Genomic DNA, 23,395 nt, shown 5'->3' with positions numbered 1-23,395 from the left:
GGGTGTACCACCACCACCACAGGGTGGTACAGTCGTGGCAGGCTTTTTAGTGGTGACAGGCTTGCGGGTTGTGGGTGCACCACCACCACCACAGGGTGGTGCAGTAGTGGCAGGCTTTTTAGTAGTGATAGGCTTTTTAGTGGTGACAGGCTTTTTAGTGGTGACAGGCTTTTTGGTGGTAACGGGCTTTTTGGTGGTAACAGACTTGCGGGTTGTGGGAGCACCACCACCACCACAGGGTGGTGCAGTGGTGACAGGCTTTTTAGTGGTAACGGTCTTTTTAGTGGTGCGCCTAGTGGTGACAGGCTTTTTAGTGGTCGCAGGCTTTTTAGTGGTAACAGGATTTCGGGTTGTGGGTGCTCCACCACCACCACAGGGTGGTGCACTGGTGGCAGGCTTTTTAGTGGTAGGAGGCTTTTGGGTTGTGGGAGCACCACCACCACCACAGGGTGGTGCACTGGTGACAGGCTTTTTAGTGGTAGGAGGATTTTGGGTTGTGGGAGCACCACCACCACCACAGGGTGGTGCACTGGTGACAGGCTTTTTAGTAGTAGGAGGATTTTGGGTTGTGGGAGCACCACCACCACCACAGGGTGGTGCACTGGTGACAGGCTTTTTAGTGGTAGGAGGCTTTTGGGTTGTGGGAGCACCACCACCACCACAGGGTGGTGCACTGGTGACAGGCTTTTTAGTGGTAGGAGGCTTTTGGGTTGTGGGAGCACCACCACCACCACAGGGTGGTGCACTGGTGACAGGCTTTTTAGTGGTAGGAGGCTTTTGGGTTGTGGGAGCACCACCACCACCACAGGGTGGTGCACTGGTGACAGGCTTTTTAGTGGTAACGGTCTTTTTAGTGGTGCGCCTAGTGGGGACAGACTTTTTAGTGGTAACGGTTTTTTTAGTGGTGCGCCTAGTGGTGACAGGCTTTTTGGTGGTAACAGTCTTTTTAGTGGTCACAGGCTTTTTAGTGCCAACAGGCTTGCGGGTTGTGGGTGCTCCACCACCACCACAGGGTGGAGCAGGCCCACCACCACAGGGTGGAGCAGGCCCACCACCACCACCACAGGGTGGAGCCGGCACACCACCACAGGGCGGAGATATTATTATATCACAAGGCGTAGACGAACAGCCGATCAGCAACACGCTCGCTAAACGAAACACAAAAACAAAATCAGTCGAAACGAATACTAGTGCTGCGAAAGTGAAATACCAATCAGAAAGCCAATGGTGATCTTCATTTTGGTCCTGGTCTGTTCCCTCAGCTAGATAACTCTTCCCTCGATGGAGCCGAGCCCAGAACTGATAACTTATCAGGCGGTTCCAACCCATTTTATATAGTACCGTTCCTTCGGATCGCGACAAGTGTCCTGGTATAAATAAGTGCGCCTTGTTCAAAGAAAGACTGTTCCTAATAATAGACTAGGAGTTTGTATGAGCTCAGGTACGACTCGAAATATAGGTGATATTTGCTTTTAATGTTACACGTGCGCGGTTCGTGAACAGTAATTTCTATTTTTATCGCCTCCTGTTTAAAAAGACGTTCAAACTACACTGAACTTTTAATGTTGTAAAGCCGTTGGCTAAAAAAGTTCATTTGATGAAATATGTTGTATGCGTTATTATGTATTTTTCTAGGGTAGGATAGATTTGATTTTAGATCCATTAGATCCAGTTTGTATGAGTTGTTTACAAAACATTTTGGGGCTAAAAAGATTCAAAAATTAATTAAGCACGTATTACTCTAATGCGATTCTAAAAACGGTTTTTTTTTAAGTTCCTTCTACCGAGGCCTGCAAAATAAAACTAAATCGGAAATTGTAAATTCTGACCTAGAAATGCGAGCGCACAAAAGCCAAAACAAAGCGCAGATGATAAATAAGGAAGGGGGGAGGCGGAGAGGAGGATGACGGGGACGGGGGAGGAGGGAAAAGGGAGGCAGAGACCCAAAAAAGTACAATGAACCCTCGACAATTGCTGTCGTTGGTGTTGTTGTTGTTGCTGATGCGGCGGCAACATTGTTGCTGCCCCGCCCCTAAGCCTCCACCCATAACCTCCCCCCGCCCCCTGCCCTGCCCACTCGTTCACACAGCCTCTTCTTCTTCCAGAAGGGAAAAGAAGAAAATTATGAAAACAAACAATTTGCTGGGGCGATGTTGCTGCTGTGGCACGCTGCAACTTTTGCCCGGGGCCCAGGTTTTTTGGACAGCAAGAGCTGGCCATGCATATCAAAACAAGTTCCGTTCCACACAAATGCCAGCACGTTTCGAAATTGCCGACGTCGACGCATCATAACAATAACAAAAGCCCCAACCAGACACACCAGCAACATCGGCAGCAGCAGCAACATCATCAGCAGCAGCAGCATGAGCAAGCAAACAATTTGGAAGCCAACGCAGCTACAGTAGACACTCCAAAAATTAGAGAAACCATATGTGGGAAATAGGGTGGGGTAAAACTAGTCAAATAGTTACACAAAAAAAAAAAGATATGAAACGTAGATCGATTTTACCTTATTTAAGATAAATTTTAATTAAATATGCGTCCAGGTAAATTTGGCCAGGTCGAGAAGAATATTTCATGTAAAAACGATATAGGTTTTGCATAAACTGAAATTTACATGGCCATATCGATTTTACAAGAAGATGCTTTTTTTGGAATTACCATACGATACATACAAAAAAACTCCTTTCATAAAACTAACACTTAAAGACTTTTTGCATTTAAATATAAATAGTTTTACGCATAAAAGTTTCTTCCTTCTTGGCCAATGTTCACTGTACATGTGCATGAAACAGTGCATTACCAGTGGCAGCGACGTCGACTGCAGCAGAGGCTGTGCCTGAGGAGGCGGCAGAGGGGGCGAAAAGAGCAGAAAGGGATGGCGAGGGGCGGAAGAGGGGGAGGTAGGAAGCAGCGGAAAAGTTGCCGCGGACGAAACAATGACGCAGCAACAGCGGCAAAATGCGAATGAGAATCACAATGAGAATGCGAAGGAGAATGTGGAGCCCAGCAGAGCAAAGAAGACGAAGAAGAGAGCCTGTGCAGCATCTTAAGGTGATCCTTAAATTTTAAAAGTGTATTTCCAAAAATATATGAATGTTTAAACCCCAGTTGAGTAAAGCTTTTGATTTAACAAGAAATAATAAATAATATTAAGAATTTTTTCGGTGAAAAATAATAATTTTTAATGGAAAAAATTAAAGATTAGGAAAAAGAATTTCCAAGAAAGGAATATGCAAACTTTTTTTTTAAACAGTTGATAAAAAAAGCGTTTTCGGCGCACTCACTTTAAGTTTGTTCTTGGTCCGCCCTAAAGTTCTTGGATATCTTTGCTATGCACAGACATATCGACAATTACACAGCGCTGTTGTTATTATTGTTATTTTCTTCCTGTTTCGCTATGCACAAGCGCAGGAAAAGCAACAGCAACAAACGGACAAACAGAAAAACAGGCACAACAACACCTACATTCAGACAACCAGCAAACAGGCGTGCTGGTCGACAGTTGCAGTCAATAAATTAGTGGCCCTTAATATTTGCACAAATAAGGAACCTTTTAATAAAAATGTATTTTCCTTGAGAATAGCATTTTATACATGAATATCTAAATTAAATTCACCGAACGTTCAGACGAATAGCAACATTAATTCAGTGTATTTAATTTATTTTTCTTTATGTTTCTAACTTGGTTGTTTTCGAATAATAGATTGAAATTTATTTAATTGCTATTATCCTGACCTGTGCTGTATTTGCAACGCGTCACGTGCGCTCTCATCTCGCCGCTCTCTTCGCCTTTTCTCTCGCAGTCATTTCGCTCCCTCGCTCTCTTGGCTGCACTCGTGTGTGCGTTTTGCCACTGCTTTTGGTGTTGCCTTGCGAATGCTGCGACGGCGACGCCGGCAGCGACTGCAGCAGCGGCAGCGCAGTCGGGCTGGCAAAGTTAAAGTTAAAATGAGCGGCCGCATTTAGTTTGCTTCTGTCATTGCATTCGGCGGGTAGGATCAAGAAAAAGAAACAAGAAACACCAAAACCAAAAACACAAGAACCGAAACCGAAACAGACAACACACAAAAATTAACAACAAATCGAAAAAAACAGCCTTTATTTTTTTCACGTTTAAGTGCAACCACACAAAGAATAAGAAGCCAAACCAGAAGTAGAAGAAGAAGGAGCAGCAGAGTGCTTAATAATTCTAACGGTAAATAGTGAGCGAAATTTCTAGGTGTAAAGTGCAAAACGAAAAGTTTTCTGCAAGTGTGCGTGTTGTTTTTGTATTGGCTTTGCATCTGTATTTCATGGTGAACTGTTTTTTGCTTTGCCAATTTTTGCCTTTGCGCTTATATTTTTTGGCTTTGCATTCATTTGTTTTTGTTCTTCTGCTCATATTATTTGCTTCGCATTTATATTTGGTATTTTGCATATACAAATCCATAGCGAATAATTTGTATCTTTTGGGTGTTTTTTGCATATCTTATTTACGTTGCATAAATTTCTCCAACTGTCTTTGTTTCTGGCTTTTCATTAATTTCTTCCACAGTTTGTTGTTAATTTGTTCGGTTTCAATTTGCATTCATTTCATTTTGTTTGTTTTGATTTGCCCTCATTTACTTTGCGTTCAATTTGATTTTTCGCCTTTCGAGTGTGTATTTGTTTGTGCTAACTCCGCGTCCCTTAATTTAGTTTGAAGGAACTTAGTTGAAAAATACCTAATGTATTAATCCATCAAATCACTCAATTTTTTTTTGTGTAGTGGACATATTTTGCAAATAAGTTTTATTTTCTTTTGTTTAGATGTTGTTTTTTTCCTCGGAAGACCCGTTCTTCAGCTTTTTTGCTGTTGTTTTGCTTTGGCTTTGTTTTTAGCATGTGCCCTTTTTCGTGAGAGAGCGAGAGAGAGAGGGTGGGGTTTTCTTTTTTGCCTTTGTTTTTTCTTTTTCTCCACGCCATCTGCCATGCACACAAAAACAACAAAAACAAGAACAATTTTACAGTGGAGCGCGTGCTTTTTTCTGCCGTCTCGCTGGCCACGCCATTCGCCCACTCACACTAGCGCAGGCCATAATTGCCCGCTCTTAAAAAGCCCTCTTTTTGTGGGGGCGCTCTCTTAGGTCGTCTCGTTTTCGCGCTCTCCCTGTCTCCGTTTGCTGCCTTGGCATTTCGTCCGTTCGCTTTTGCCGTCTTCTCATTTCTCGTTGTTTAGCCGTAGCGTGCGCGTCGCAGTCGCAGTCGCCGTCGCCGCAGACGTCACACTCTAAAAGTTGCGTCAGTTCAAAAAAGTTTTTTTTAACAATTATTAGAAAAAAGGAAAAATAAATACCACATATTTTTTTCAAGTTTTCAACCAAGTTTGATCAAAGCGCATGGCAAAAGTTTATAAAGTAGGTGGAAACACAAGAGAAAAATAAAATAATTGTATTGGTATTAGTGTTAACTTGTCTGCTCTTTAATCCTACGTTTTGTGTGCGTGTGTTAATTTTATTTTTAATCATCAGAAAACATAATTTTCTCCATAACAGTTTGGTCTTTCACTTGAGATAACAGTGATGCATTGCCAAACAAAACAAAAAAACACTCAAAAATATAGTTTTCAAAAAAGGGAAACCAATTCCAATTAAAAACAGCTGAATTTAATATTATAGATCGTGAAAAATTAAAGAAAAATAATTCGCTAAAGATTTTCCTCTTTCATTTTTGGCTATTTTTAAACGGACGAAACGGAATTTTTTTCTTGATTTTTTTTTGCACGCTTCATCACTCTTCATTTCAAAATTAGCAACAAAAACACATGACGAAAGCCGCCAGAAAAAAAAGGAAATGCAAAGAAAGTGCGTAAAATGGTGGAGAGAGCGATAAAGAGAAAGAGAGGAAATGACAAAGAGAGCTTTGAAATACACGGGGGAATAAGAACAAGAACTTTTTTGTTGTTAAGTTGTTTTGTTGTTGTTGTATGTTTCTGCCTTCTTTTTAATCTTTACTTTCTTTTTGGCTGCTGTCCGCAGAGAGCTTTTATTTTAATTTATTTTCCACTTGTTTTTTTTACTGTTTGACTCAAGCGCATTTGCTTAATCTTTACTTTGAGTGGATATTTTTCTCAATTTTTAAGTAGGCAAAAATTCTTAAGGTTAATCAGCTAACCGAACCCAAAATGGCCCGAAAAGGATTAAATTTCCCCGAGACCCTTTTCTCAGATTACAAATCTCTCTTTCTTCGGTCAAATCAACCGCAAATGTTCCTTTAATTTGTTCGCTTACTTTTTCCCTTTCAATTTTTGCATTTTGACTTTTGAGTTTCGGTTGAGTGTTTTATGTGATTATTGGATGGGGGAATCTCAATCACCTCTCGTGTGTGCAACAACCCCTCTTTCGAGTCCTTTTCCGGTTTTTGCCCAATAAAGGTTTCCCTTTGATTTCCTCATATTCCCTTTCGATTTTTACACGCACAGGAGAACCTCATTAATAACGAACTTTCTGGTATAAAAACATTGCATTTTTCGATAAACATTTTCTGACTTCTCTTATAAACACATTTTAGTAACTAAGACCTATGATTTTTGAACCACATATAATATATAATTATTGACAGACTTTTTATTTAAGACATACGAAACCGTTCTATAAGTCTTACTTTCTGTAACCGATTTTCTGTATCCTGTATATAGTAAATTCGCGTTAGGTAAGTCCTACTGTCTTTGATTTCTTTCACACGCTGGCCAAGAAAGCTGACGAAGAAAGCCTGACAATGGGCCATATGTATACCCTATAGGGTATTTTGGGAAATATGATGACGACCCTTGGCCCTCGAAGTGCGAACCTTGGGGTGGAATTTCCCTCCCCCCGGCCCACTCTCTTTGGCTTCTCTTCATTCCCTTTTCCTTGGGGTCGGTTTCTGTTTTGCGTTTTCAGGTACAAAATACCTATATTTGTATTAATGTATATATTAGAGCCCTGCACGAGTAGAGTTTAAAACAGCTCTGAGCTTGAGCTTGAGTTGTTTGTTTGTGACTTAGGAATCATAGGTCATGGGATCACAGAATCATCGAGTAAGAGCTCCTCCCATGAGCCTATGATTCCAAGAGCCCTTTCAAACAGTTTGGCTCGAGTAGCTCATGTCAAAAAACAAACCGAACAAACAGCTCACGTTATTCGAACAGAAATAGCTCCAAGGGCTTAATGTCATTTCCATTTTATTTACAAAAAGAGAAAACGATTATAAGAGAATCATGGCCAGTACTTTTTTTTAGCAAACTCTTAAGAAATCGCGGTCCATAGAGGGTAATTTTTTTTTAGCGATTCTTGGGGGGAGAAACGTTTTATTATTCACTAGAAGAAGCAGCAAAATAATTATCCTCGGTGGACCGCGATTTCTTAAGAATCAACAAAAAGAAGAGACGGTTACAAGAAAACTATGGTCAACTAGCAATTTTTTTTTGGCAAACTGTTAAAATAAAATTGCGGTCCATCGAGGGTAGCTATTTATTTTTAGCGATTCTTGGGCGGAGAAACGTTTCATTATTTTTTAATTTTTAACAAAGATAATTGTTGAAGAGGACAACATATTAAATCGAGTTGATCTTAAGATATTGCCGTTGCATAAAAAGCCACAAAAATCCTTCATCCAAATTAAAGCAAAATAAAAAATAAAAGGTTTTTTCAGCTCCGGTCGAAAAACTGAGCTACTCGAGCCCATGATTCCATGAGCTTATGATTCCATGAGCCCTTTGTTTTCGAACGAGTCGAGTAGCTCATTGTAAAAATTTAGGAGCTGAGCTATTCGATTTGAAAATTTTTGTGAGCTGATTTACTCGAGCTGTTTTTTGAAATGGGAGAAAAAGGGCTCTACGAGTATACTTGTGCAGGGCTCTAGTATATATGTAAAAGTTTTCTGTGTTTTTTTTTGTAGTTGCGTTCTCGGGATCCAAAAAAAAAAAATCCAGATGCAGTGTGAGGTTGCGTGGGTGTCTCAGTCAATTACTGCGATTTTTTCTTTCTCATTTTTCGTGCCATTCAAAGCGATTTCGATTTGAATATTTAATAGAATTTGCCACGCGCCGCAGGCTTTCTCACCCATTTCCCATCCTCGACTCTCTTCATCGCCATTGTTTTTGCTCTTACCTAAGTTGACAATGAACATGTCACCCCGTAAAAGAAAACAAATGACGATGGAAAATAAAGAACGGAGCTTTTAGTACCCACCATTCGCGTCAGAAGGTTTTAGGATTGTTAAATCAGTATCTTCAGACCACAAAATATGAAATCTTAGTTGTTATTCCCGTTACTCGTTTATTCTGAATACAACCATATCTATTTGGATCGTGATATTTCAAGGCGTCCTTCATTGGGGTTTATTTAACAGACATATTTAGGTTCAAGATTTATTGAAAGTAACACCTCTTTTAGCCTAAAAATATATTATATCCTTTGGAACGCTCCTATTTTAATATATTGAAAAACAATTATAGATTGGAATCCGTGTTGTTTTTTGGCTGGACGCATTTTGAAACCCCTGAAACGGATAAACCACTCTGTAAAGCTAGGATACTGCGGTAAAGTGAGGGTGTAGCGAGATAATGAGGGGTGTAAATGGGAGTTGGCAGGGGGGGGTTTGAGTTTGTGAGATGGGGTGGCCATTTAAAGCGTGTTTAATGCCAAAGCAGAGTCATTCAAAGGACTTTTGGTCATATCGCAAAGCTCTCTCCAATTATTTTCTCCCTATTTATTTAATGTCCCTCTCCGCAGGGGCAGAGTAATAATGGAGCGCAAGAGAGAAAGAGCGAGAGAGCAGCTGCACAGGCTAAAATGCAATAAAGCCGGCTGCAATTCTCCATATTGCCCTCTCTTTCTCGCGTGCGACCCTTGACCTTTTATATGAATTATGACAACAGCAACAACAAATACAATGCAACATTATTATTTTCTCTTAATGCTTTTCACCGCTCAGTTGAATGCCCCACACACACATGCACACACACAAGGAAAACCAGCAGCTGACGGAAGATGAAAAAGGGAAAAGGAGAAAGAAGGGGATTTGATGGGGAAATGGAAAAGCAGAAGGAGGGGGAGAAGCCTGCGCGCACGCGCCAATCTATCTTTTTTTCCCCCTCCTTCATTATTTCCTCTCGTGTTTTGCAGTGAACTCTGCAATGTTGAACCATTATTTAGATTTTTAAAATTTGTTTACCCCTTCTTCTACGAAAATCTAAAATCTTCTGATTATTAAATATTTGTAGTAATTACACACATTTAAATTTGATTTGTAAATGCTAAAAAATAAGAAAAAAATATTTGTTAGGCTTTTTCTAATATTAGTAATATGCTTAATTGACTTTAAAATGATGTGATAAATGTAAAAACATACCTAACATGCAACCTGATTTTTTTTTTTGCATTACTATGTATAATATGGGCTCCATTATATCGAGGGCACACCGTATGTTCTGTTTATGCCCCTCAATTTCCGTCCCTTTCGTTTGACTGCAACTTGTTGGTTGGGGCTCTCTTCCTCTCTCATTTTATTTGTTTTTTTCCTGTCTTTTGTTTTTGTTTTTTGTGTCCGTGTTGATGCCACGCAGCTGTGCACAATTAGCGCAAACACAACAGCTGCTGACGTCGACGCTGGCTGCGCTGCTCAGCTGGCAGCACAAACGAAATAGTAAAAAGACAAATAAAATATGTAGTTTAAGAGTCGACCAATTTGAATTTATTACCAATTATAGATGACAACTAACCCTATTTTTTGCCCGACATTGTGACCTTTTTATGAGCGGCATTGCGAGCACAATATTGTTAGCAACTGGTTTTCGAAAAACGTTCTCATTTCCCTCCCATTTAAATTTATATAAAAGTTCATAAAATTCTAGTGGTGTAGAGTTTTTAAAACTCATATTTTAATCTTTCTTAAGATATAAAAAATTATGAAAAATTATTTAAATAACATTTTTTTAACAATTATAACTAACAAAAATTAATTTTTTTTCCCATTTCAGCCCAATCTACTAAAAACAAACACCAAAATCAAAACTGCAACCATATATAAACAACAACAGCAAGCAAGAACCACCGAAAAATCAACAACATCAAAAGTGGCAGAAAACTCACCAAGTTCAACAATAATATTCAACAACCAGCTAAATTGTAAAACAAGAAACCACCATCAGCAACCAATAATTTCAACAACCAATCGTCAATAAAAGCCACACACACCAACAATTTTCAACAACAATATTTTCAACAATTTTCAAGTACTTTTAACAACAATTTCCAAGAATATTTTTTGAAAAAACAAAAGTAGAAAAGTTTTAAACAACAATAGTATCCAAAAGAAGTTAAACAACAATTTCCACAATAACTGTAAACGTGTCGCGACTTAAAGCTGCTGCCTCTTCTGTCCCTCTCTCTCGCGTGTATTCGTCCTGTTCAGTGTTGGTGTACGAGAATCGTGTTTTGTTTTTTTTGTCAAACTTATATATCCATTTCTTGTATTACGCGTTCGTCGTCCTTGTTACGTGTGTGTGTGTGCGAGAAGAGGGAGTGCGCTAGTTTGTGTATGCTATGTCAAATATCGGGGGCATTAATACGCTCCTCCGGGCGGCTGAATTTATCGAGAAGCTGAATGAGGTCCCGCAGGCGGGAAGCGGTGGCGCCGGCGCACTTGGAGTCGGCGTGGGCGTGGCACTGCCCCAACAGCAGTCGCTGCTGGGCAAGAGCATCTCCATTATCAACAACAACAATAGCAGCCAGCACAATAGAAATAGCAGCAGTAGCAGTAACGGGATTATTGCAACGCCACCGTTCACGAACGGAAATTGCAACGGTTTCGTCGGCATCGGTAACGTGAACGTAAACGTTAACGTCAATGCGAACGGGAACGGTCTGAGCAACGGTCACAGCAGTCCGCGCAGTCAATTAGCCGCCGCTGCCCACGATTATGAGCTTGCCGCCGTCGTTGGCAGCGCAGTCGCCAACGGACACAGCGAAGGTCGCCCCCTCATCTCGGGTAAGTCTCTCCACTTTAACCTTACCCCCCTATTCACCCATCCCAATGCAAGTCGGAACTTTCCAATCACAATTGAAACAACTTTTTGGCGCCCCCGGGTGGACTTTTGATTTTATTTTTAAAAAACTGATTTCCTGTTACCAGTTTATATTTAGTTTATAATTAACTAAGTACTTGTGATACATTTTTATTGGAAATCTCCGACTTACAACCCAAATTCATCACTCATCATCAAATCATCGCGAGTTCTGAGTGACAAGGGCAAGGTGCTGCTACTTTACTGCCCGCTGCTGTGTGAACGTCGTCTAACACTGTTTCTAGTGCAACAACATCAGCTGCTCTGCTCCCGCTGTTAACTGTTTGTTGGGCTCTCCCGTCAGGCGACAAAAGTTTTTAAATAAAGACCAATATCATTAACGAAAATAATTATTTAAATTTGCGAATATGAAATTGTGAAACTTGTGCAGCTTGTTACTTAATTTTACCGCTTTCCTAACTCGAATGTCTGGGAAAATTATTTTTGGCATATTTATATGTCTTTGTCGCCTGTGATGGTGATAAAAATTCTACAGATAACGTCGCACCGTTCTGAACTTGATTGATTATTATTGGAAGGTGTAGCCAAATGGGTGATTGTGGACGATAGCTTTTATTAATCAATTAGGATACATAGATAAATATTCATACATATATACGAAAAGTTTAGGGGGATAAGTAAATAATATATGAGTGGATATTTGTAACAATTCGATGCTACATTGCTCATATTTTGACACTTTTGTCGCCTTTCCAAAAACGAAACTGCTACTCTTTTTTCCCCCATTTGCTTTTGCTGCATTTAAACTTGTTTTGACCTTGTTTGCGACGTCGACGTCGACTGCATTTTGCGTGGGCGCGCACTGTACCAAAAAAATAAAAAAAGATTAAATAAAATAAATCCCCAAAGTGCAACAACAACACAGCTCTTTCTCTCTTCCGCTCTCCCACTTCGCCCGCTCCCCCACTCATACGCTCTCTTTTTGGCACAGGTTGCAAGCGTGGCAAGCAGCAGGTACTGTTATATTTTTAGCGCGCTGCTGGCTGCGACGTCGACGTCGGCGTCGCAGCTTGCGTCTCTGCCCAATTGGCATGTGCTAAATTGTCATGCTGCGTTTTTGTTTTTGCCTCTCTGAGTTTTACCTGTGTTTTTGTTGCCTTGACTATCGGATACAAAGATTTGCAACGTCGAATATACAGTAAAAATAATTAAAGTCCAACATTTTTTTTTTCAAATTATTTTAAAAAATATGCAAAAGTAAAACCAGTAAAATATAGAATTGTGGATTTTAAAAATGCATACGTTTTTGTATAAATAAGAAAATTTTTACTTAATTAGGATAGGTGGTGTAGATAAGTGTATCTACATATATTTTAAACAATTTGTAGTCTGAAGAGCTCCACTGTGTTTTGTATTTTGTTTTCGTTTGCCTTTTGCTGTGCTCAATTCGGTTTTTGGTTTTTCGCTTTTTTGTCAACATGTGTGGATTTTGTTGTTGTTCGTTCATCTCGGCTGCTTTTTTTTCTTTGTCTTTTTTTCGCTTTTGTCATGCGCTTCATTCGTATTTTTTCGCACGTACGCTTGTACTTGTTGCTGTTGTTGTTGTTTGGGGTCACGTCATGTGCTGGCTCTCTCTCTTCGCGCGCTCTTCCTCGCACGGTTTAGTCATAGCACAATAATAAAAAAAATTACTTCCACGTGAGCGGCTCTCTTTTGCTCTTACACATTGCTCTCTTTAATCTCTCGCATTTCTGTTTGCGCTCTCTTTCGGCTGCTGGTGTAAAACAAAGTCAATGAACTTTGTACGCATTTTTTGTTATTGTTGTTTTTGTTGTCGGCCTGCCTTTTTTTCCGTGCCCATTTCTTATTATTATTTGCCCTTTCTTTTAGGCTTTTATGTTTTATGTTTGTTTTCTTCACACTTACAAATTTTATTTGGCTGTTGTTATTTTTTATGCTTTTTTATTTCGGCGTTGCATGTGTAATATTTGGACAGCTGTCTCTGTCTCTTCTCTTGTTTTGACTCTCTCCTCCTTTCTCCTTTCTCTGTTCCTGTTTTTGTTTTTCTCTCTTCCTGGTTTTTTTTAACTTTATTTTCTTTGTTTCCTAATTTTTTTGTATTTGTATATTATCAGAAATTGTTTTTTGAGGAATTCTATTTATATGCAGAGAAAGTTCCCCGAAAATCCAGGGCCCTCGAGGCTTTTCCTAATAATTGGCTCAAATGTGGGTGAATAAGTGCAGTTGGTAATTTTCCGGGTAATTCAGAAGTTTGCGAATAAATTAAGCAGTTTGCTAGATGTTATTAAATAAAATTTTAACAAATTTTATTCTAGTTTAAATTCTAAAATGAATTTGTATTAATCCTGGAGATAAAAGAAAAATTTTGATAAATAATTTTAAAAATATGAACCAATTTTTTATATTCCCGAAAAGGGGGCAACAAAAATGATGACTTTTGAAATGATAAAAGAAAACATTTAATACAAAACTGTTTTTTTTATAACCCCCCTTTCCTTGACGTTTCACGGTAATATGCAAAACGATGTTGTCTGTTCTCCATCCGATTTGCATTATCTTTCGTAAATGTAAATTTCCGGCGATGCTTTGATTTCGATTCTTCTTCTTCGACAGTTTTTCCCACTCAGTTGCGGTTGATTCGCGAACGGGAAAACTGCATTTTCCTCGAAGATTTTTTTTCTATCCAAACGACACAAGATGTCGTCGCAGCAAGTCGATAAATTAAATTTTACCGCACCGAAACGGCAGCAAAATCAACTTATTGCCGACTTGCTGGAACATTTGAGTGCTTTTCAAAGTTTACTGCAGTTACGACAGCATCGGCAGCAACCTCAAGCACAACAGCAACATATTGTTGCACGGCAGCAACATCAAACACACGGCCAGTTCAGCCAAACCACCTTATCGCCCAAAAAGAGATGGATATATCGGCATTATGGCAATGGTACAGAAAAGAAATGCTTCTTAATTAAAAAAAAAATATTTCAAACAAAATACAAAAAATCATTGGATTAAAATCATAGCGTTACTCAATATAAAATTTAAAAATGTATTCAAAATTAATTTACAAAATACTGAATACATTTTTGTATTAGTTTAAATGCGGTAAAATTGTTTTCTGTGCATCAAAGCAAAGTGTTCGTGTGTGATAGCGTGGGTTAATAAGTGTGCAACCGATGTTGTTGCAGCCACGTGCGCTTTCGTCACGTGGCATCGTGATGTGGGTGTTAAATAATATGGAAAAATAGGGGCAAGGAGGGGGGAACACATGTGCATGAGCAGAGAACACAGGGCGAGGGACAGGGAGAGGAAGTGTGAGAAAAAGAGGGCGTTGATAATCCCCCTGGAATTTGAATCTTTTTGTAAAGTATGCCCTGCCCTGCCTAAAAGGGTGTGAAAAATCCAGAGCTTTACTCTTTATTCGTTTTTTCACTTTACAAAGCTAGAAGCTTTAAAGAAACATTTTTAATTACTTTATGGAAAAAAAGAAAACATATCGCACCCATTGAGCTAGAAATGAAATATATTTCATTACACATGTCATTTTAAATATTAAGTACACGAAAAATATTTTATGTTTTCTGTAAACAATCAAAAATAAAAGAAAACCGTCTAAAAGTTCGAGCTACTTTTACCGTGTAATGTAATTCCATGTTGTTCTAGTTATTCTATTCGTTTGCATAAAGAATTTCTTTATGCAATTGTGTTTCTTGTTTCGATAAGTCTCTTCGTGTGTCATTTGAGATTCTGTTTGAAAACTGATTTCACTATGTGCATTTTATGACCCCATTTGAAATGATAAAACCAGTGCAATACAATAGCTGATATTGAATTACAAGGCTCTATTTCATATTCCGTTTTTAATCGGTTAAGAAATGGGTATTGCGTTTCTTAAAAGCTTAGATTCAGATAGTTCCATTATGGGTAGGTTAAAACTTAAGATTTGAAATGATAATTAGAAATTGTCTTAATTTTTTGAACCTATAACAAATTGTTAAATCCTCAGAAAAATAGAAAATTTAAATAGGGAAGATTTAACAGTTTTCCTAAGTTGATTTCCTATTTAACAGTTTGCATAGACATTTTTATGATTATAGAATTATTATAGGGTTGTCTTTCAAGGGTTGTGACTCGATATTATCCCCATAATTTCAATTTGAGCTACACATTCGATCTGTCTTTGTGGTTTTTTTGGTCTGTCAACATGCGACACGTGTCTCGGCTTACTTCAGCCAAACCACCCAACCGCCCACTAACGATCCACCAACCACCCGTGGAAAACCACCCAGCCACCCACCGCATTTACCTAAGAAAACAGCGCAACAACAATCGTTAATAATGCATAATAAATGCGATTGTTGGTTGGCCACCGTTGTTTTTCCTTTTTTTTCGGACGCAATTCGATGGAAATTCGCATAGGGTTTTCCACGAATGCGTAACTAATTCATCGCTTACACACACACACCCGCACTTAATCATATATAATTAACCCACCAAAGGACCTTCATCGCCCACTGATTGTTGACTCTGTTGGCTCTGTGTTGTTGTCTGTTGTATTTAACCCGAATTAATTTGCATTCATTAAACGCTGCCTTTGTCTTTTTTCCGCCGCTTTGTGCTCTGATTTTCAACCCAAGTCTTTCTTTAGTTTAATACATGTTTTTGTTCTAGTATTTTTCTGCATTCAAATAAATTAAATCATTTGTGGAAATGCATTGTTCTAAGTTGGTTTTGTTGTTTAACAAATTGGAAAGATTTTTTGAAAGAAGAAAAAAATGTATAAAGTAATGGTAGTCAGTTTTTTAATTTGAATATTTATTTTTTTAATTTACTTCACTTATGTATACTTAGTTGTTGCCTTTTATATCAAGATGTAAATAAAATTTAGTTAAGTATTTTAATTTTTAAATTATTTTTTTAGTAGTTGAATTCTTAGTTTACTTGTTTTTTTTTGTATTTATTTTATTTTTGATTGTTAATTTAATCATTTATTTTAATTTGAATATTTATCTAACACTTCTTTAAGATCTTAACAATCCATAAATAAGTATTTGAATTTTTCTAATATATTTTTGTTAGTTTTTTAGTATTGTAATAGTAGTTGATTTCTTAGTTTAATTGTTTTTATTTTATTTTTGATTGTTAACTTAACTGATTTTTTGATTGGCCGATTTTTTTTAGGGAAATGCTTACAAATTTTTGTTTTGGACTTTTCTAGTGTAATTTATCGTATTTCTAGATTACGAACTATGAATTATTATTAAAGAAAATCTCTTGTATCTCGCACATTCATCTCATTTAGTTTTTAATTCTATCATTTCCTATACACCCGCTGCCCTATTTTTTCTTAGTTATGATTTGTCTTCTTATTTTGGTTTTTTCTCCTATTTCTTCTTTACTTTTCGGCCACTTTTAGAGGATGATAATTCCTCAGTCAACAGCAAGAACAAGAACAAGAACAACACCCACTCCCCACAGCAGCAACAACAACAGCAACAACAGCATGATGCGGCAAGAATAGGAGCAGCATTGGCAATAGCAATAGCTGCCGAAACAGCGGCGGCACAGAGGCTAACAGCCACCAACACCACCGCCACCTCCTCCCCCACAACCACCCCCGCAATTAGCACCCCCTCGCCCGCCTCCTCTGCCGTCATGGTGCTGGCAGCAGCAGCAGCAGCCACTACGGCAACACCTGCAACACCTGCAACAGCAGCAACACCTGCAACATCCAATCCTGCCAAGCACAAATTGGGCCCCTTCGCCTCGATACCGCCCAAATTTCTATTGGTTTCGGATGGCAAGGAGGTCTATCCAAAGGCCTCGGCCTCCAGTGCCTCCAATGCCTCCGATTCGCTGGATTCGTTTCGCTACAATCCCAATTCCGGGGAGAGGATCAGAAAGATAATGCAGAATATGCAGAACATGCAGCATATCGAGCAGCAATTCCATAGTCTGCGACCGGCGGTCATTCCCCTAACACCACCGCCCACATCCACCCGAAAAGTGGACACCAGCATCTCGCGGATTCGCTCCTACTCACTGTCCAATGCCTTTTCAGCACCCCGAGATCAGTCGGCGGATCATCCGCAGCAGCATCTGCAATTCCAACACAATCTCAGCTATGTGAGAAGCGCCAACGGTGGTGTTGTCTATGGCCTGCCAGCGGATTCGGTTGACTCCTCTGCAGCCGCCGGATCGGTGGCCATGAACATTGCCTCCTCGGCGCCAGCGGCAGGATCTCAGCTGACGGCGCACCATCACACGGGACACGGCGGACGCAGGCGCACCACCAGTTCCAACAGCAATGGGTAAGTTGAACAGCAGATTCAGGGGGTTGCTCTAATGCACTTATAAGAAACATCAAACGATGAATCAGCTTATTTATTCATGATTTTTAGAGTTAAATGCACCAAGAGTTCATGCAAATGAACTAAAGATGTTTAACAATAACCTAAATATTAGGAATAATGACCTAAATATTAGGAATAAAGACCTAAAAATAAAAATAACGATATATAAATAGTGGCTACTTACACCCTTGCAGAGAGTATTATAAATTTGCTCAGAAGTTTATAATTTTACTTAATTTTAGAAGATTTTTCCTAATAAATCCTTTGGTATAGGTCATTTCTTAAATCTTGTAATTTTTTGTATTTTGGTTTTCTAAATGTACTAACTAGTGGGTAAAAAGCAAGTTAAAGTCACGACTTAAGTTAAAGAACTGTAAAAACAAAGCTCTATATAAAACCTTGCCATGTTTAAAAAAATCTCTAACCTAAGACTACGACCAAATGTTAATTTTTATAGGGAACCCAATTAATATTCAGTTGATCTAATATCCAAAATAAATGTCTGTTTTCAGAGCGGGCACTCGGGAAGTGCACAACAAGCTGGAAAAGGAGCGACGCGCCCAGCTGAAGGAGTGCTACGACCTGCTCAAAAAGGAGCTGCCCATGCGGGACGAGGACCGAAAGAAGACCTCCAATTTGACAATACTCGATACGGCCCACAAATTTGTCAAGGTAAGAAATTGGAAACTTTGAAAAAATTGAAAAAAGTTTAATTTGATGAGGAAATAAATTCTCTATAACGTAGAAATTGTAACCACTATTTAACAATTTACCGATTGGAAAGGTTATTTGTTAAATAGGAAATTGAAATATTACTACTAGGATAGGATAGAAATAGTATTTTCGATTAAATTAAAGTTAACGTGTAAATTAATTAATTGACTTAATTTTTTGTGTTCCAGCAATTGACGCAGCGTGATCGCGAGCAGGAGGCGGAGGTGGAGAGGCTGGCGAAGCAGAAGATTGAGCTGCAGAAGCGGCTGAAGCGATTGGGTTTGAGGAGGGAAACGCCGCCCACCGATCAGCAAAGCATTCCACAGGCCATCAAAGGTTCGTTGTAGATCTCTTGCACAGATCTAAATCTAGATCAAGTTTTGCATTCGCTTGAGGGTCGGACGACCGACGACCTTCGACGTTATGCAATTCCAATATCAATTCCAATTCGATTCTCGCCACATGCATACGCTAATCTCGCGCTTTCTCTCTCTTTTTCCAGCCATTTGCGTGGCAACAACCACCGCACCAGTACCACCAACGGCGGCCAGTGGTCGCAATGGAACCACAATTCTATTCGACGCAGGCAACGCCTGTGCCACTGGGGTGAGTACAACAAGTCTTTATAACATTGGAGGATCGTAAACTGAGATTTTGATGATTATACGACCTTAAAATATTTCTGACGAAATTAAAGTGTAAATGCAATTTTGTTGTGTATTTATTACCTATTAAAATGTAAAAAAGAGTTTCCAAATCGGACCATTCGTTTTAAAGTTATTAGCAAATAAGAATTAGAATTCAAGCAGTGCAAGCAGTCGCTTCGCTGCATGCATCTCCATCTCCCTCGCACTCTGATGACTCTTCAATCTCTGAAGACAAATTAGATTTTAATTAATAAATAATGTTGGGTTTCATTATCAGAATAATTACTACATAGTTTAAACAATGTAAAATACTAAAAATATTATTCAAAATTGTATATATTTCTAAAAGAAAACTTATTTAATTGATTGTTTAATTCATAAATAATGTTGGGTTCCATTATCAGAATAATCACAACATAGATTAAACAAAGTAAAATACTAAGAATATGATTCGAAATATATAATTCTAAACGAAAACTTATTTAATTGAATGTCATAATCACCATTCAGTTTGCAAGCCCCAAGGGAAAAGCACCGCAAACCACACGCCATATATATGTATACCTAATAATTCTGTTATTCTTCGCCCCAACAGCAGCTAACAACTGTGATAAACAAATCAAATGCCACACCAGCATCAGGAGCAGGAGCAACCGCAGCAGCCAACGGCAGCATTAGCAGCAAACACAATGGCAACCACACAGGAGGAGCAGCAACCACACTGACTCCGGCCATGGGTATCATGACAATTAAGAACGGCAATGGCAACGGCAACGGCAACATACTGGCAATCTCACCAACGGCAATCCAGCAGCAGCACCATCACAACGGCAGCCCAGCGGGCAGTCCATCGGCAATTGGAGGAGCAACTAGTGGAGCCACCATTACACGTGGCTCGCCCACGCCATCGACTCCATCGCCGTCGCCCAGCTCCTCGTCCAGTGGCGTCTCGTCGTCGGCCTCGTTTATGGGCGGCGGCTCCTCCTCGTCGTCCTCCTCCTCATCATCCTCCTCGTCGTCGTCCTCCTCGTCGTCGTCATCCAGTACGTCGTCCAGTTCGTCGTCGCCCACGCAACAGCAGCTGATCGCCACGCCCACGGCCACCGCCCATTTGGTGGGCGCCCGCAATGTTGGCCTGAAATTCCACGGCGGTGCGGGTGGTGCGGCCAGCGCCTTGAATGGCGGTGCCACCATTGTGGCCGCTGCAGTGCCAACTGGCGGCGGATCAGCGAATGGTGAGCATGGAGTCCACTTACCCTCGACCCTCGAAAATCCACTGAATACGCAATTATTTTCTATTTAAATTAAAAGATGTATATTTATTTTGAATTTATGTAGAGAAATTCCCATTTTCCTATAAGAATCATATATCTTTCTTGAATTTTCAAAAGACAATTTCATTTAATAGATTTTACTTTTAAATGTGCGGCGGCACATTCCTTCATTTTACTGAAGGGAATTTCTAGTGCGTAATTCAGAATTATTGCCTATTTGAAATTTAAGAAATAATTTATTTTGAATTTATTGAGAGAAATTTGCACTTTTTCCTAAGAGTCTTGCACCTATGAAGGAATAATTACGATTGAGAGTTTTCAAAACACAATTTCTTTTAATGGATTTACCTTTTAATGTACATAAGTACTTATATAATTTAAATTTACAAATAAACCAAAATTTTATTAATATTCATCTTTCATTTTTAAACAGGTTTCCATCAGGCGGACAAGGACCGCAATTACAATTTCCTGATGCTCAGTGCTGGGACAACGGCGCAGTAAACCAACAAACAAGAAACAACAACAACAACATCAAACGAACACCTACAACAATAATGAAAACAACAACAACAACTGAATTGTGTGCAACAGCTCCCACCTTATAAAAGAAAAAATGTAACAACAACTAGAAGAAGGTTCTCTGAAAACTCTTTTTTCTTACAACAAGATACAAACAAATATTATGTATTTTTCACACTTTCGCACACATTGAAAACAACAACAACAGCAGCAGCAGCAGCAGCAGCAGCAAAAAGAAAATAACAAAGCTGTAATTTTTTATGTAAAACAAAAAAAGAAAACAAAAGCTATCAAACAGTTCCGCCCAACACTTAGCATCGATTTTGAAAATCAACAAAATGAAGAGGAAGATTATTTTTTAATAAATAATTTTAAAGAAACAACAAAAGCGCGGAAGAGAAAGCTACCAACAACACCAACAATAAAACAACAACAACAACAGCGACAACAAGAGAAGACCAATTAAGTAAATATACAACAACTGCAACGACAGCCAGCATTCAACAACAACAGCAATCACAACAACAACAGCTTGAAGGCCCACAACAAACAAATACACACACAGGCCCATCAACATGCATATATACTATATACATTATATATCTAATTGTACTACTTTATAGTAAAGCCTAGAGAAGAAGAGAAAAACACCAAGATGAATAGCACACTTAAATGTAAAACAGGAAGAAAAAAAAACAAAACCAAAATGCGCTGTTGAAACAGAAACCACCAATGGGTAACGCTTTATAAGTATATATATATATCTCTAAATATATATACATATATATATATATCTAAAACTTAGAAGAAGAAGATTATAAATTAGAAACGTATGTAAAAGCAGGATTTCCAAAATTCTCGTGGCAAAGAAAAAACTAAAGCTAAAACGAAAAAAGATAGATGTCTCTTTTCTTGACCAAAAATACTGAGCCAGAAATAATAATTTCTTTTGGATATACTTTCTTCTTCTTTCAAAAGCGAGACCACAAAGCAAAACAAAAACAAAAAGAACACATAAACGAAGCAAAAATCAAATCAATAGAATTATATCAAATTAGAGTGCTTGTATGTCAAGTATGTGTGAGTTTGCAGACAGAAAATTAACCAATAGTATGTAAAACTAAGGAGAAAAGCTGGCGAGAGAGTGTTGTATCTGTGTAATGCCCATTTAAATTAGATATTAATGTAGCAAGCAAACAAAAAATCGTAGCAAAAATGTGTAATAGTGCAATAAGCTAACAAAAGCCACACCCACCCCCTCCCTTCTTCCTCCTTCATCCTGCAACCTCCCCCCATTTAACAAAATTTTTTAGAGAATTTTTATTTTGATCTTGTTCTGGAAAGACACGCATATAAGACATTATCATATAATATAATATGTAGTGATTGCGTAGAACCACACCTTCTCTTGCAATTTAAATTCCTGCCTTAATGCCATTGAAACGGAATACGGAATCAAAGTAACAGCAGAACAGCAAATGTCCCCAAAATTTGATACACCCTCAAACAACTAAAGCTTATAACAACATTTATATACAAGGAAAGGTAAAACATGAAAAAAAGAAAGAAAACGAAAATAGCTTAGAAATAGACAACACAATTATCACGATAAGCAAAAAGAGAAAAAATCTAGCAAAAAACGGCAACATAAAACTGAATGTTATATTTTGGAGCATTTTTTCAATGTGTATGTGTTAGCATATATATTACATATATATATCTAGAGAGAAAGCGAAGGAGCAGGATTGATAAAAGTATTAGCAAAAGATATCTCTTGAACAATAATGAAGGACAGACAGAGATGGAGAGAGCAGGTCGTCTCTTTCTACTCCCCTTAAATATTTGCAAGTTTTTTAGGTCGGGGCAATGAATATAAAACTATATATCATCTATCTATATATATTTGTATACACAAACTAAATTGAGCAGGTCAGATAGCGTGAATTTTCCATATATTTTGTAAATACTTTAAAAACAAGTGGGAAACTGTCGAGCTTTGAGTTCTTTTCATCACGGGGGGCTTATTTTGTTTTGATAATGTTTTTTTTTTACCAAAGGGACAGCAAATCAAAAATTATTTTCACACAAGAAAGTTTTACACGAAAGGAAAGAGCAAGCAAGTAATCATAAAAATCGAAATCTTTAAACTAGAAATATATATATGTGTATGGAACGTCTGTGTAAATGTGTTTGAATGTAAAATGCTTTAGTCACATAAGTTGAAAGAGAAATTTGAATTAACTAAATAGTTATATATGCCTGTGTCTGTCACTCGATTTCTGTTACTAATCATAAAATAAATTGTATAAAAATAATAATACCAACACACGTTTGAAGAATTAACATTAACTCTTCAATTAGCTCTTATGTTCTTTAATTTATGTTTTTTTTTACGTTGTATTAACTGAAAAACACTTTTTGAAAATGTTTTTTCTTGATTTTTGTAACCATCCTTTGTAAGTAGGCAAGTAACAAATGATTGAACATAATACTTTTTTGCGTACTTTTTATTAAAAAAAAATCAAACAAGGAAAACAGCAAACAACAGAACGATTTCATTTTAGAAATTTAAGCTTAACTTAACTAATTATTAATGTTTAAACAAATTTGTTCTTTAAGTTGAAAACAAATCGGGAGTATTGCAAATTATAATTATCTTTAAATATACACAACAAAAAAACAACAAAACAAAGGAGAAAACTCAACAAAAAAATTATATTTATAGAAAAAGCAGACAACAACAAAAACAAGAAAAGATTATAACAAAAAACAATTTCAAACAAAAAAGAAAACGAGAGAAAACCTTTTTAGCTGTAAATGTAACATGTAAAATTA

At 38.1% G+C, this 23,395-nt stretch overlaps 1 protein-coding gene across 6 annotated transcripts in view; it reads left to right on the top strand.

Annotated features, from left to right (window-relative positions):
• Mnt overlaps positions 1 to 23,333 on the top strand; it is a 42,644-nt gene extending 19,311 nt beyond the window's left edge. For 2 of the 6 annotated variants that reach the window (XM_070218642.1, XM_070218643.1), the window contains exons 3-9: positions 9,983 to 10,992; positions 16,467 to 17,361; positions 17,916 to 18,075; positions 18,306 to 18,453; positions 18,620 to 18,723; positions 19,360 to 19,999; positions 20,472 to 23,333. In XM_070218642.1, the coding sequence (XP_070074743.1) occupies positions 10,548 to 10,992; positions 16,467 to 17,361; positions 17,916 to 18,075; positions 18,306 to 18,453; positions 18,620 to 18,723; positions 19,360 to 19,999; positions 20,472 to 20,542 (2,463 nt within the window). In that variant the 5' untranslated portion in view covers positions 9,983 to 10,547 and the 3' untranslated portion in view covers positions 20,543 to 23,333. Of the gene's footprint in view, positions 1 to 3,969; positions 4,199 to 5,236; positions 5,379 to 9,982; positions 10,993 to 16,466; positions 17,362 to 17,915; positions 18,076 to 18,305; positions 18,454 to 18,619; positions 18,724 to 19,359; positions 20,000 to 20,471 lie in introns of those variants that run through there. The other 4 variants (XM_017138091.3, XM_017138087.3, XM_017138092.3 and 1 more) reach the window with 4 other exon arrangements.
• Positions 23,334 to 23,395: the final 62 nt, after the last annotated feature.

This window comes from Drosophila takahashii, chromosome X (genome assembly GCF_030179915.1).
Source record: "Drosophila takahashii strain IR98-3 E-12201 chromosome X, DtakHiC1v2, whole genome shotgun sequence".
In the NCBI taxonomy this organism is placed as follows: domain Eukaryota; kingdom Metazoa; phylum Arthropoda; class Insecta; order Diptera; family Drosophilidae; genus Drosophila; species Drosophila takahashii.
This window is presented reverse-complemented; position numbering and strand designations above follow the sequence as displayed.